The sequence below is a fragment of the Zea mays genome, chromosome 9 (genome assembly GCF_902167145.1).
Source record: "Zea mays cultivar B73 chromosome 9, Zm-B73-REFERENCE-NAM-5.0, whole genome shotgun sequence".
Lineage (NCBI taxonomy): Eukaryota > Viridiplantae > Streptophyta > Magnoliopsida > Poales > Poaceae > Zea > Zea mays.
This window is the reverse complement of record NC_050104.1, coordinates 47,593,899-47,608,199: the sequence shown is the minus strand read 5'-3', so window position 1 is coordinate 47,608,199 and position 14,301 is coordinate 47,593,899. Positions and strand designations below refer to the sequence as shown.

General features: G+C 47.0%; 1 protein-coding gene across 18 annotated transcripts in view; it reads right to left on the bottom strand.

Annotated features, from left to right (window-relative positions):
• Positions 1 to 1,371: 1,371 nt before the first annotated feature.
• LOC100382879 (uncharacterized) overlaps positions 1,372 to 14,301 on the bottom strand; it is a 32,989-nt gene continuing 20,059 nt past the window's right edge. Inside the window, exons 4-9 of one of the 18 annotated variants that reach the window (XR_004852496.1) lie at positions 8,677 to 8,746; positions 2,851 to 2,944; positions 2,659 to 2,747; positions 2,516 to 2,576; positions 2,041 to 2,179; positions 1,372 to 1,934 (exon numbers count right to left, since the gene is read on the bottom strand). Coding sequence is in view for 2 of the 18 variants with exons in the window: in XM_008660614.3 (XP_008658836.1) it covers positions 2,543 to 2,576; positions 2,659 to 2,747; positions 8,677 to 8,746 (193 nt within the window). In the remaining 16 variants the exon portion in view is untranslated. Of the gene's footprint in view, positions 1,935 to 2,040; positions 2,180 to 2,515; positions 2,577 to 2,658; positions 2,748 to 2,850; positions 2,945 to 8,676; positions 8,761 to 14,301 lie in introns of all 18 variants that reach the window. The other 17 variants (XR_004852494.1, XR_004852495.1, XR_004852497.1 and 14 more) reach the window with 17 other exon arrangements.

Here is a 14,301-nt window from a genome sequence, read left to right as displayed (position 1 = left end):
ATTATTGTCGATTACTAATTTTAGACTTTAGTAGCATAATCATAGTTACTTAGACAGAAATAGATATTTTACTAATTCTAAGTAATTAAGTGCTATACATATGAACACATTTATTATGACTAGTAAAAACCTATATTTTTAATCTGACCGAAAAGATGTGACCTAGTACCTCTTTCATTTTCTTATATTAGTAAAACTATACTTAAACATCTAATTATTTAATATTGTTTTATATGCTAAAATGAGAAGTTAATCGAAAACGATTCTAGTACTTAATCACAAAATTAAAGAATCGTGACATAACTTATTTATTTTCGAAATACAAAAATAATGTTTATATCCAAAATATTTCTGTAGTGATGATCTATAATTAAATGTATACATCAGGGTCTCTTTTTAATAGTTTCTGAATCGTAAATCTCGGAATTAATTTTTATTCAAGCGTAGGGACTAAAATGCAAAAAGTGCATCTTCCAGCTTGGGATTGTGCTTGTGTGCAGGGAGGTCGGCGAGCAGGGGGCAGGACCGTGTGGTCTCGGCGGGCAAGGGACGGGCACGGTGAGGGGCGAGAATGGTCCGAGCGGGGGCGCGGACGACGAGGCTCCGGCGCGGCGACGGCTAGCTCCGACGAGGTCCGAGCACGGCGAGCGCGAGCGAGGGAGAGAGAGCGCGAGGAGGGAGAGAGAGAGCTCGGGCAGGGGAGAGAAGGGCTCGGGTCGGTTTTTATAGGGAGGAAGAGGGAGAGGTGCCGAGGGAAGGAACGATCGGCGGCTTCAATCACCATTGATGGTGCCGATTAATGGGAGAGTTAGTGGGGGGAAGAGAAGAAGAAAACGGGCGACCGACGACGTCCATAACTCAAAGAAACGGTCCGCGGGGAGGCGAGGGGACCAAACCGACTCGACCAGGGGCGTGACACAAGTCGTGCACCAGGCGATGACGGCACGCTGAGGGGAAGAAGCCGCGGGGCCAGGGGCAGGCCCACGCGTAAGAGAGAGAGGGGAGGGGTGAAAGACGGCTGACCGTTTAGGCCCTGGTGGGCCAAATTCGGCTAGGGTTTGGCTGTTTTGTTTTTTTATCCCCATTTCCCAAAAATATAAATAAATATATTTTAAAATATTACTAAAAATTATAATAATTATATCAAAATTATTTATAACTAAAATACTTATTTTCAACCCAAGTTTCTATATTAACTAATTGGGCTTTCAATATATAAAAAATTCCACAAATACAATGATCAATCCAATATGAGCAAACAAAAATTATTCTAAAGGTAAATAAAATCAAACACTTGAAGAAATAAAATTTTATTTAATATTATTACCACTAATATTCTACATGTATTATTTTTAACTGATGGTTTTGAGATGTTACAACCATACAACCGACGACTGCATTTAATGATCATTCTCGGTTCATTTGCTATTTTTCTCGTACAATTATGCTGTATATATATAACAAAAAAATGTTCTCAGTTTACCTGCCTACTAAGAGGACCTTCCTCAGCAGGTCATCGATAAAAAACCACCGCTCACGCTCACATTCAACAATGCTGCATTACAGTTGTCATTGCATTTCATCTGCTATACTTTTTTTGTATATTAAGTAAAGCAAACAAATGGCCTTATTGGACCTATTGGTGCAGTACCCTTCCACAATATGAAGAGAACATTCAGGTGGAATGGAAGCAAATTTATACGGCTGCCCCTTTCACTTGTCGGCCAGGAAATGTTCAGCTATTATCTGGTGGCCTAGAAGACCAGCAATTGATACATAGAGCCACACTTAGTGAAGTCTATAAATACGAGTATTACTTCTGTTTTGATATTCAAGCACAATTGTTGTCAGACTTGTTTCCGTCGCCCTCAGGTCAACAGTGCTCTGAAAAGGTAATCCCAGCATCTACAGGACCATGGAGATCTTCAAACTTTCTGATTTGAATGGAGTGTTCAATATTAGGCATATAGCTAAGAATAAAAGATTATGCGAGTGAACTATGCAAGATAAAAGAAAAGGAACAGCGAATTTTTAGCGCACAAGGATTGCCTTGTTTCAACTGGCGACAAAGCAACCAACCACTAAATGGAGACAAAGCTGTACTTTCCGAAGATGCCTCAAGCTAAACTGATCTTCAGAATATTGTAAATAATTGGTGGATAACGATATCCCAGAATGCCTGGTTCCAAATGTTTCACTTCACTTGGTCAAATGAGGAAAATAATTTTGCAAGAATGAAACACCAAATGAATGAAAATTTGTGAGCAAAAGAAAATGAATGCAAGACCAAGCGAATATTGATGAAGAGTCAAAAGCATAGTAATTGCAAAAAAGATCCCTAATACACCTACTACATCCAATTGCAAATTTGGAATTGTTCAATGATGCCACATAACTATTACCAAACTCCTATATTAGAAAATAAAAATGGCATTTCTAGGCATGCATTGCATATTGGATTATTTGGCCAGAAATAGAATATTGATGCAGACTGGGCACTAAAAGTGGATCTTACATTTGATATCAATACAGCTGCTGGTCCCTAAAGATCCATCCTACCAAGGAAGTCTGATAACCTGGAAGAGAAACATGAAGGTGAGAGGGTAAGTTGAGGGTGAAAATACAAGAATACAAAGAAACTTGATAGAGAACAGATACCTGATACTTTTTGCAATTACTGTACTTCCATCATCAGCATCAAGATGCCGCAGTATTACCTCTTCCAAGCGGCCATCTCTGTAGGCATGCTGCAAAACATGCAGGCAACAAGGGTTCAGTGTTGTTGACTGAAAAGTCAAAATGATGGGCTTTACTGAACAGTTAATACTACAGTTCACACTAACAAATTACCAACGTGAGCCACACAGGAAAACAATAATCATAAGACTTCAAGTTTCCTGCACCTTCAAACAGCTATCCAGGACATCAGTGAGCACAATACGCTCTACTGCCAATGAACAAGAATCAAGAATTGCACAAAATTAATGTAGCAACAAATCTCAAGGTTCAACAATCTATAACAAATATGCTAACTAAATAAGTTCCACAACAATATGTAGAACTTCTTATAGCAGCAATAAAAATGAACCAGATTGAACTAAAGAGGAGCTGATGTTGACTATCATCATTGGAAAGATTGAACTAAAGAGGAGCTGATGTTGACTATCATCATTGGAAAGTATCCTTCAGTTGGTTGACGAAGATGAATAGATTACTTAGGAGTTAGGGCAAAACCCAAGAATCCATCCGAAGGATCAATGAAATAATATACATATAAATGTTTTCTTCAGCCAGCTAGACTATAAATGATACTCCATTCCAGATTATGTTGTTTTCGCTTTTCTATGTACATAGTCTTTGCTATGTATATAGACAATATCTAGGTGCACAGCAAAAGATATGAACAGCAAAATGACTTATAACTTGGAATAGAGTGAGTACATTTTATTTTGGACAAATTACTGTGTTCAGCAACTTCTAGAAGCTTAGAGGTGACAAAAGTGACCCAATGCCTTGCCACCATATGGTCAGGGTGCTCAAGTAGCTTATAAGAAGGAAAACAATAAAATGGAGCAATTAAGATTCCACACACTGTCAATAGTCAGGTGTTGTGGACACTCTATTTGGGCGTAGCTATCGGAGACGAAGGAAGGCAGAGGCCCAGGCCCAGGCGCCTGCAGCAGAGAACTCCCTTTAAGGGATAGAGCTTATCTCTTCAGTTAGTTAGCTAGTTTTATGGAGTCTATCTCTTCAGTCAGCTAGTTTTATGGAGTCTATCTGTTATAGCATATCAATCTACTAGTTTATTGCTAGTTTGTTAGACTGTCTGGCATCTATAAAGGCAGGGGAGGCGTCAAGGCAGAGAGGAATTACCTGGCTCCTAGGAGTAGCCGGGTGATCACCTCCCCCTTTTGTAATCCTCTTCCAGTTTTTCAATAAAAATCCAAGTTCCCCCAACATCTTGGTACTGGAGCCAGCCATCTTGCGCCTACAAATTTCCCCCCACCCTCCCCTGCGCCATCCACTATTCACCATGTCGGACTCTTTAAGCATGACCGACGCTAAGAGAATGCTGGAAGAGATGCTTGCCTCCACCACAGACTTGCAGAAGCGCATGGTGGCACAGGAGGATAATCTGGTCGCCCTGAACAGCGAGGTATCTTCGCTCAAGGTTGATCAAGGCAGGTTCCACGTCGCCGTCAACAACGTCCAGTCCCAGCAGATGGACACGATGGGGAGATCCAGCATCCCGACCAACAACCTCCAGGATCCCACATCAAGAACCGAGTCGTCCCAAACCGGGGGCATGGCCAGAGCTCTCCTCGCCGCTGCTGCCCACCAGCTGCGCTTCCCCAAGTATGACGGCACCGAGGACCCCCTCCCGTGGTTGGATCGCTGCGACCAATTCTTCCAGGCAACCGCAACCCCGGACAACGAAAAGGTTCGCCTGGCAACCTTCTACATGCAGGGTGTCGCCCAGCAGTGGTACTACATGTTGGAACGCAACCAGGGAATCCCAACCTGGCCATGTTTCTCCCAACTGGCCAACCAGCGATTTGGCCCACCAACTCGCAGCAACCCCCTGGGCGAGCTATGCCACCTTTGTCTGCAAGGATCCGTCGCTGACTACACGGAGGCTTTCCTCGCACACCTGTCCCGCTGTGACACCCTCACGGAGCATCACGAGATCGCCATCTTCACCGCAGGCCTGGGCGAACCATTGAAGACCGACGTCGAGCTGCAACAGCCGGACACTTTGGAGGACGCCGTGGGGTTGGCTCGTGCCTATGAACGACGTGCTACCGTGGCGGGATCCTACAACGCGTTGTCCACACCACGCTCCTCCAACCGGAACAGCAGCAACACGGCGACCCCGGCAGCACGGCCAGCCACGACAACAACACCCAGAGCACTAGTCAAGTCGCGTGCTCCACCAGGGACGCGGCTATCCCGGCTCACACCAGAAGAGATGGTCCACCGTCGCGAAGAAGGGTTGTGCTTTAACTGTCCCAAGAAATTCTCTCGGGGTCATCTCAAGCACTGCTCCATGAAAGGGATCTTCTTGCAGGAGATGGAAGACGGTGAATCTGCTAGGGACAACAACGTCGACGACTCCAACATCGAGATCTCCCTCAACGCGGTCTCCGGCCTATCCGCCATCTAGACCATGCGCCTCGGCAAGACCATGCGCGACAAGTCCCTCGTCGCCCTGGTGGACTCCGAGTCGACCCACTGTTTCCTGGCGGAACAGGTCGCATAGCGGCTGGGCCTACGGCCAACAACCACAACCTGCATGACGGTGGGGGTTGCCAACGGCGAACGCCTTCCCTGCACAGGGATCTGCCCAGCCCTCTCTTTCAACATACAAGACGAGGAGTTCTACATCGATTTCTTTCATCTGGGCGCCCATCGAGTGGAACTTCAACCTCCTCTCCATGGCGTTTTGGCGCCATGATCACCACGTCAAGTGGACAGGCATGAGCGTGGTCCCTGCACCACAGGCGCTAGCACTCTCCTCCGACAACCTGCTGCAACTGCTACTTTCAGAATTTGTTGATGTCTTCGCCGAGCCGACAGGTCTCCCACCACCTCGCCCCTTCGACCACCGCATCCACCTGCTACCATCTACACCACCCGTCGCTGTCCGGCCATACTGATACCCACAACTACTGAAGGACGAGATTGAAAGGCAATGCGCTGACATGCTGCGGGAGGGCATCATCCACCCTAGTACATCGACTTTCTTAGCACCAGTGTTGCTGGTCCGCAAGAAAGACAAGACATGGTGATTCTGCGTCGACTACCGGGAACTCAACGCCAAAACAGTGAAAGTCAAGTTCCCTATCCCAGTCGTCGATGAACTGCTAGACGAGCTCCAGGGGGCTCACTTCTTCACCAAGATGGATCTTCGCAGCGGCTACCATCAAGTGTTGATGCACCAGGATGACATCACCAGAACGGCATTCCGAACACACCATGGCCACTTCGAGTTCCTGGCCATGGCGTTCGGACTCACCAATGCCCCATCCACATTCCAAACACTAATGAACAATGTCCTGTGCGACTACCTGCGACGGTTTGTCCTTGTTTTTTTCTACATACTCATCTACAGCAGTACATGGGTCGAGCACTTGCAGCATGTTCAGCTAATCCTCCAGGTCCTGCGCCACAACAAGCTGGCGGTAAAGCACAGCAAGTGTTCCTCCGGCGCCACCACCGTCGACTACCTCGGCCACATTATCTCCAACGACGTGGTGGCAATGGATCTAGCCAAGGTCGAAGCAGTCCAAGGGTGGTCGCGTCCCTGCTCAGTGAAGGCGTTGCGGGGCTTCCTCGGCCTCACGGGCTATTATCGTAAGTTCATTCAGAACTACGGACCGGTAGCTCGACCCCTCACACAACTGCTGAAAAAGGAGGCTTTCGCTTGGAGCACGGAAGCGGAGCAGCCTTCCTCGCCCTCAAACAAACCCTAGTGGAAGGGCCTGTGTTGCAGCTGCCTCACTTCGACGACATCTTCATCGTCAACTGCGATGCGTCAGGCACAGGGTTTGGAGTTGTTCTACATCAGGATAGGGGACCCATCGCCTTCTACAGTCGGCCCATTGCCCCACAGCACGCCAAACTGGCCGCATAAAAGCAAGAGCTCTTCGGCCTCGTCAAGGTTCTGCGCCATTGGCGTCCGTACCTCTGGGCGATCATTTGTGGTGCGGACCGACCATTTCGCGCTGAAATACTTGCTGGACCAGCGCCTATCTACAGTTCCACGTCACACCTGGGTAAGCAAACTACTCGGGTATGATTTTCGAGTTGAATACCTACCAGGGAAGGCAAATACATTCGCCGACGCGCTGTCCCGTCGCAACGAACACCCGGCCATGGTGCTGCCCCTCTCCTCCCCGACATTCGAGTTGTACAACGCCCTCCGGGAGAAGCTATCACGCTTGGAGGACGCCACACAACTCCGAGCAAAGATTGAGAAGGGCGAAGCAGCAGCAGGATGGTCCATATTGGACGATCTACTCATCTACTCTGGCCGCGTCTTCGTCTCCATAGCGTCGGCCATATGGTCGCCCATTCTTGCCACTGCCCACGTCGCCGAGCATGAAGGCATCTAGAAGACCCTGCACCGCCTTCGCGCGTCCTTCTACAACACCAACGTTGCACGACTCGTTAAGGACTTCATCAAGAGCTGTGCGGTGTGCCAGCGCAATAAATCCGAACACCTGCATCTTGTCGGCTTACTGCAGCCACTCGAGGTCCCAGGGACGGTGTGGGAGACATCGCCCTTGACTTCATCGAGGGCTTTCCACACGTTGGTGGCAAGACGGTGGTCCTTACAGTCGTCGACAGATTCCCCAAGTATGCCCACTTCATCCCTTTGGGGCACCCGTACACCGCAGTTGCGGTGGCCCGGACGTTCTTTAACAACATCGTCAAGCTCCACGGCATCCCATGCTCCATCGTCAGCGACCGCGACCCCGTCTTCACTAGCACTTTTTGGATAAAGCTATTCACCCTCTCCGGCATCAAGCAGCGGATAAGCACTGTGTTCCACCCATAGACCGATGGACAGTCCGAGGTAACCAACCGCATCTTGGGGTTTACCTGTGCTGCCTCGCAGGAGATCAACCAAAAAGCTGGCTACGTTGGTTGCCTTGGGCAGAATTCTGCTACAACACGTCGTTCCAGACAACACAGCACACCACTCCATTAAATGTGGTCTACGGGCGCGACCCTCCTACTCTATTGTCCTATGAGCAAGGCCAATCCAGGGTGCCAGTTGTGGACACTCAACTGGTGCAACGAGATTCCTTCCTTGCAGAGATAAAAGAGAAGTTGCTACATGCCCAGGAAATTATGAAGGGAAACTATGATGCACACCATCGTCATGTGGAGTTTTAGGTGGGTGCCTGGGTGTGGCTACGGCTACATCATCGCATCGCAGCCACCCTTATTAATAAAGCTAAGGAGAAGCTAGCTCCAAAATATTATGGGCCTTTCAGATATTGCTGGAACACATTGGTACTATGGCATATCGCCTGGAGTTACCACCAAACTCGCGCATTCACGATGTATTCCATGTGGTTTTCTTGAAGAAGTTCGTGGGCGAGCCACCTACATCTGTGGCACCCTTGTCGTCCATTGAAAATGGTATAGTATTGCCAATTCCAGAAAAAGTGATGCGAGTCCGACTCAACAACGGCAACTAGGAAGTAGGAACTTCTAGTTCAATGGACCAGGCATTCCAGTTCTGATGCCACTTGGGAGTTGATGACAAAATTCAAAGACTCCTTTCCCTCGTTTCAGCTCGAGGACAAGCTATTTCCTGATGAGGGGGGAAGTGTTGTGGACACTCTATTTGGGCGCACCTACCGAAGACAAAGGAAGGCAGAGTTGGGAAGCAAACACAAAAGTTGGAACTTGGAAGCTCCATTCGCTGAGTTCATAGTACTACTTGGAACTTGGAAGCAAACACAAAAGTTGGGAAGCTCCAGCTAGAGTTTTGTTTAGTATTACTAGATCTAGATCAGTTATTGCACATAAGCAGCAAGGAAACAGTCTGGTAATGCGCTCTGAAATCATGTTAGCCAAAAAGAAACTTGGTCTCCAGACCTCAAAGTATGTTCAGCTGCATTCACTTCACATATCATAGCATGTAAAAGACAATATTCCTACCTTATAGAAACAACTTGTTCCGAAGGGGCATGAGCCAGTCCCAAAGTCGAAGTACTTGCAATCAATAGACCTGCAAAATTTATCCTATTACAAACTAAGAAATTAGTAAAGTAATAAGGTGAAAAGTAATATTCACCTAATCACCTTAAAATACTCCTCAAAACATATGTTTTGACGAAGTATAGGTGTGAATACACAATTTATTTTTGACATTACAATTTCATTTTCAACTACGTCCGTATTGTCTCAACATAGCAGGTCTCAAGCCTGGTAAAGGAGGAGATATATGATAGACTTGACGAGCCAAAGTTAAACCTAGCCATTCCAATGGAGATGAAACCCGAACGAAATTTGTTGGGTTGTAACCCTCTTAGCAACGCGCCATATCAGAACCTACGTACGGTGTTAAATGTGCCATATCAGAACCTACGTACGGTGTTAAATGGGCAAGGGCCAGGTCAACACCTCGTTGGTGACATGCAGTGTTGCAATATGGCCACGTTGTCAAGTGAGCAAGGATCGGGTCACTACTTCCTTAGTGGCGAGCTACAACTATGCCCGGGTGTAGTGAAAAACGTGCAAGGGTCTTCATATAAACGAAGAGTGCGAAAGGTAAGGAAGCTAGTCGAACCAACTAGGATCCATCTAGGTGGTTGGAACATAGGGTCGCTTGCAAGTAAGTTAAGCGAGTTAATTGATGCAGACATAGAAGGCGTGTAAATATCTTATGCATCCAAAAGACTAAATGGAAGGGTCAAAAGGCGAAGGAGGTGGACAATATCGGGTTTAAGCTTTGGTACATAGGGACAACTACAAATAGAAATGGGGCAAGAGTTTTGATTTATAAGTATCAAGAATGAAGTGCAGGCTGTGAGAAGGCAAGGAGATAGGATTATCTTAGTCAAGCTTGTCGTGGATGATTTGGTCTAGAAAGTAATTAGCGCATATGTCCCGTAAGTAGGCCATGATAAGTGTTAAGGAACTTTTCTGGGAAGACTTAAATGGAATGGTTAGAACTATACCTATTCGTGAGAAGCTTTTCGTAGAAGATCTCAATGGACATGTAGGTACAACAAGTGCAAGTTTGAAGGCGGGTCATAGAGGAGGGTATGGTGGTAGGAATCAGGAGGGAGAGGAAGTCTTAGACTTCACAGTAGCTTTTAACCTGTTGATAACCAACACTTTCTTTAGGATGAGACTCATTTAGTGACCTATAGTAGTGGCCAGCACTCTAGTCAGATCGACTTTGTCCTCACAGGGAGAGGATAAACGAGCATGCTTGGATTGTAAGGTGATACCTAGGTGTTGAAGTGTATAACTTGCCTACCTTCTCCTAACAATTTAAGTTTTTGGGTTGAACTGGTTAGTGCGTCCACTATAACATGGTATCAGAGCCAGGGGTCTCAAATTTGAATTATGGTACAGGCCTCATTTGTGCCTTTATCTCTTTATTTCCACATTTGCGGCTTTCTCTCTGGCTGCACATCAGTGGTGGTGTTGAAGTGTATAAGTGGATTGGCTACCTTCTCCTAACAGCTTATGCTTTTGGGTTGAATTGGTTAGTGCGTCCACTCTTAACACTGGGGAGTATGTTCTCTCAACATAAGCTTGTGATGGTAGTCTTCCATTTTCAGGTGCGTGCTCGTAGGGATAAACAAACAAAGACTGAGAAAAAGTGGTGGAAACTGAAAGGGGAGGCAGTCTTCAAGGAAAGGGCCATCAAAGAAGGCACTTGAAAGGAAGAAGAAGATGAAAACAACATGTGGGAGAAGATGGCTAGCTGCATTCGGAAGGTGGCCTTAGAGGTGTATGGAGCAACTAAAGGGAACAGAGGTGAAGCTAAAGAACTTGACAGTGGAATGAGGAAGTCCAAAAGGCTATTAAGATTTAAAAATAAGAATGCTATAGACGTATGTACTATGATAGGAGTGTAGACAACATAGAGAAGTACAAGGTAGCAAAGAAGACTGAAAGTGAGTTATAAGGCTATTCACAATAGAGGTTTCATGAGGTGTTTCATGTATTAATTAGCCTGCCACATCAACTATTTTGATGACATGTCACATCATTTAAGAAGGAAGAGTTTCATGGAGTTTCATGGGGATGAAACCATGTTAACTTGTTTCCAATGTCTTGGAAACTATGTGAAACCTCCACTGAGAGTGTTTTGTTTCATCTCCATATAATTGAGTAAATCCTATTGGTTATTTATATGCAGCATTTAAGAAGTATGTTGACATATGAAATAGTGAGATGAAACTCTATTGAGAGAGGGTGTTTCATTCATCCATAAAGTTGATGTGGCATTTTTGGAAACAGAGACATAAAATCCTCACTGTGACTAGCCTAAGTGTGGCAAAGATTAGGGTGTATGGGGATCTTTACTAACGTTTGAGTACGAAGGAATGAGCAAAGGACATATATAGGATGGCTAGGGTCCATGAGAGGAAGACAATTGATTTTAACCAAGTTAAGTGCATTAAGGATGAAATGGATCATCTCTCAGTGAAGAAGAATGAGATCAAACATAGATGGCGACATAATTTTGATAAATTATTTAATAGGGAGAATGGGGACACGACCTTTGATGACACTAATAGGCGCTTTGTCCGTAAAATCCAAGAATCTGAGGTTATAGAGGCATTGAAAAGAATGAAAGGGGAAAGGGAAATGTGCCATTTGGCCATTTCTATAATTGTTTTGGTGATTAGATGTCCAACACATTGTTCTAAGTTTATAAGTGCCAAGATGCAAATCAAGGAACAAGGTATGTCTCCGGACTTAGTAAATTGTTTTTGGGTACTAACATGTTTAACTAAGTGCTAGAGGCATGGCCAAGAAAAGAGGAAAAGGATTGGAGAAGAAGTGGTTGTAATAAGCCAAACCAGCACCAGCCTGTGGCGCACCGGACAGTGTCTGGTGCCTAGGCTGGCCCGGCAGCGAACTCGTCGCTCTCGGGAAATGAAGAAGGCGCCGCGGCTAAAATTCACCGGACTGTCCGGTGAGCCAAAGGCGCCCGCGGCCAACAGTCGGTTGGTCACACCGGACTGTCCGGTGTGCACCGGACAGTGTCCGGTGCGCCAACGGGCCCAGAGGACCAACGATCAGCTGCGCCCGATATGGAAGGAAATCGAGCACCGGACAGGTACTGTTCATGTCCGGTGGTGCACCGGACTGTCCGATGCACCACTCGACAGAAGGCAAGATTTGCCTTCCAAGTTGATCTCCAATGGCTCCTAGCTGCCTTGGGGCTATAAAAAGGACCCCTAGGCGCATGGAGCAGGACACCAAGCATTCTCTAAGCATCTTAAGACTCCTAGACTCCGCCTCCACGCATTTGGATTGTTTTGTTAGTGATTTGAGCTCCGTTTGAGTTGTGAACTCCCTGCGCCGTGTTTTGAGCTCAAGTCTTGGCTTGTGTGCGTGTGTGTGCTGCGGATTAAGTCTTACGTGTGTTGCTTTCCCTCCCTTACTTCTGTGCTTCTTGTGTGATCATCATTGTACGGGCGAGAGGCTCCAAATTGTGGAGATTCCTCGCAAACGGGAAGAGAACTCAAAAAGAAAAGACCGTGGTATTCAAGTTGATCATTGGATCACTTGAAAGGGGTTGAGTGCAACCCTCGTCCATTGGGACGCCACAACGTGGAAGTAGACAAGTATTACTTGGCCGAACCACGGGATAAAAACAGCGTGTCTCTTGTGTTGCTTTTCTGTGTGATTGATTCTATCTCAAGAACTCGCTTTATAACCACTTGGTTTAATCAAACTAACATATTATAAACAAAGTTTGTGTTATTAGTATTGAATTTTGCAGGATCACCTATTCACCCTCCCCCCCCTCTAGGTGCTCTCAACGATGGGCCATGATGGTATCCCAATTGAGGTATGAAGATGCCTCGGGAACATAGCTATAGTATAGCTAACCAAGTTGTCCAATCATATCTTCTGGTCGAAAAAAGATGTCTGACGAGTGAAGAAATATATTGGTACCGGTCCACAAGAATAATGGAGATATTCAAAGTTGTACTAATTACCGGGGAACTAAGTTGATGAGCCATACTATGAAGCTATGAAAGAGAGTTATCGAGCATCGTCTAAGAGGTATAACGAGGATCTCTTTTAACCAATTTGGTTTCATGCATGGAAGGTCAACCATGCAGGTCAATTTCTTAATAAGACAAGTGGTGGGACAGTATATGGAGAAGGACTTTCACATGTTTTTTTATTGACTTGAAGAAGGCTTATGACAAAATACCATAAAATGTTATGTGTTAGGCTTTGGACAAACATGAAGTTCCAACTAAGCACGTTGGACTCATTAGGTACATGTACAACAATGTTGTGGCTAGTGTTCGAACAAGTGATGGGGACACAACATATGACTTCCTAATTAGAATAAGACTACATCAAGGATCAAATTTGAGCCCTTACTGTTAGAGTATATTAGGCATGTTAGAGTATATTAGGCAACTCCTGATACGGTTGGTTTAGGATTGATTGTAATCTCGGTATAACCTTCCTTGTATCTAGGATAACCTTCATGGTATCACGAGTTAGGGTTTCTAAATCCTAGCCTAGTCTTCTGCTACCCCTGCTACGTCGCCCCCGGGGAGATCCATTTCCGCCGGGGGCACCGCCCTCGTAGGATGCGCGGCTGGTCCCTCTGATTTGTCGTGACCATCGCGTCATCGCGTCAAGTCGAAGTAGCAGCAGATCGGAAAACTCACCGTCGGTGTTGCTCGGATCGGCCCCCGTCGACCTGCACCGGCTGGATCCGACACCTCCACACGCCGTTATGGTGACGGTTGTGGCCGGGTCGACTCCCCGCCGTCGGCTGGGTCGTGCGCCGCCATGATGGCGGCTCCGACACTCGCTGTTGGCCGGTCCACCACCAGTTACATCCCCGGGGCATCAACGCGTCGTCCCTCTGCGTGGAGGTCAGCACTGGCCAGATCGAGCCTCGCCGTCGCCGCACGGCCTCCTCCGCCCAGTATGTCACCGCCAAGCCATGCCTTCGCACGGTCCCTCCGCACACCGAAAGGGCATGGGGCTACGACCTCCGTCATCGGGTCGAGCCATGCCGCCCCTCCGCCACCAGGTCACGCCGCGGTGGTACCGCGGGCTGCACCCTTTCCCCTGTCACTGTGATGACGAGCCACGCCGCCCCCTTGGTCCCCGGTGAATTCCCTAGATCTGTTGATGCTGCGTCTTTTTTGTTTTCTCGGTCCGTGATCGGGTTTGTGTCTCCATCGCCCACTGCCAGTTGACTCGCGCGCCCTCGACATCGGCTTCAACAACACCGGCTTCTTCATCTTCTTCGACAGTGCAACTAGTGTGGCCTGGCGTAACCAGAACGTCTGACTGTGTCGCGCCTCTTCGTCTGCACGTCCATCTATGTCGGCTCGTCGTTGCCACCACCGATCGAGAGGCTCCACCATCGACATCACCATCGTCATCTCCGACTCGCACACCGTCGACCTGATCAACCGATCGCGGTGAACCACCCTCCCGAGACGTTTGTCGTCCATCGCGCAATGCTTCGCCAAGCAAGAGGGTCATTGCTGCGTCGCCTCCTCGGACAACAGCATCGTCGTCTGTTGTCGACCAACGCCGTTGCATCTACAT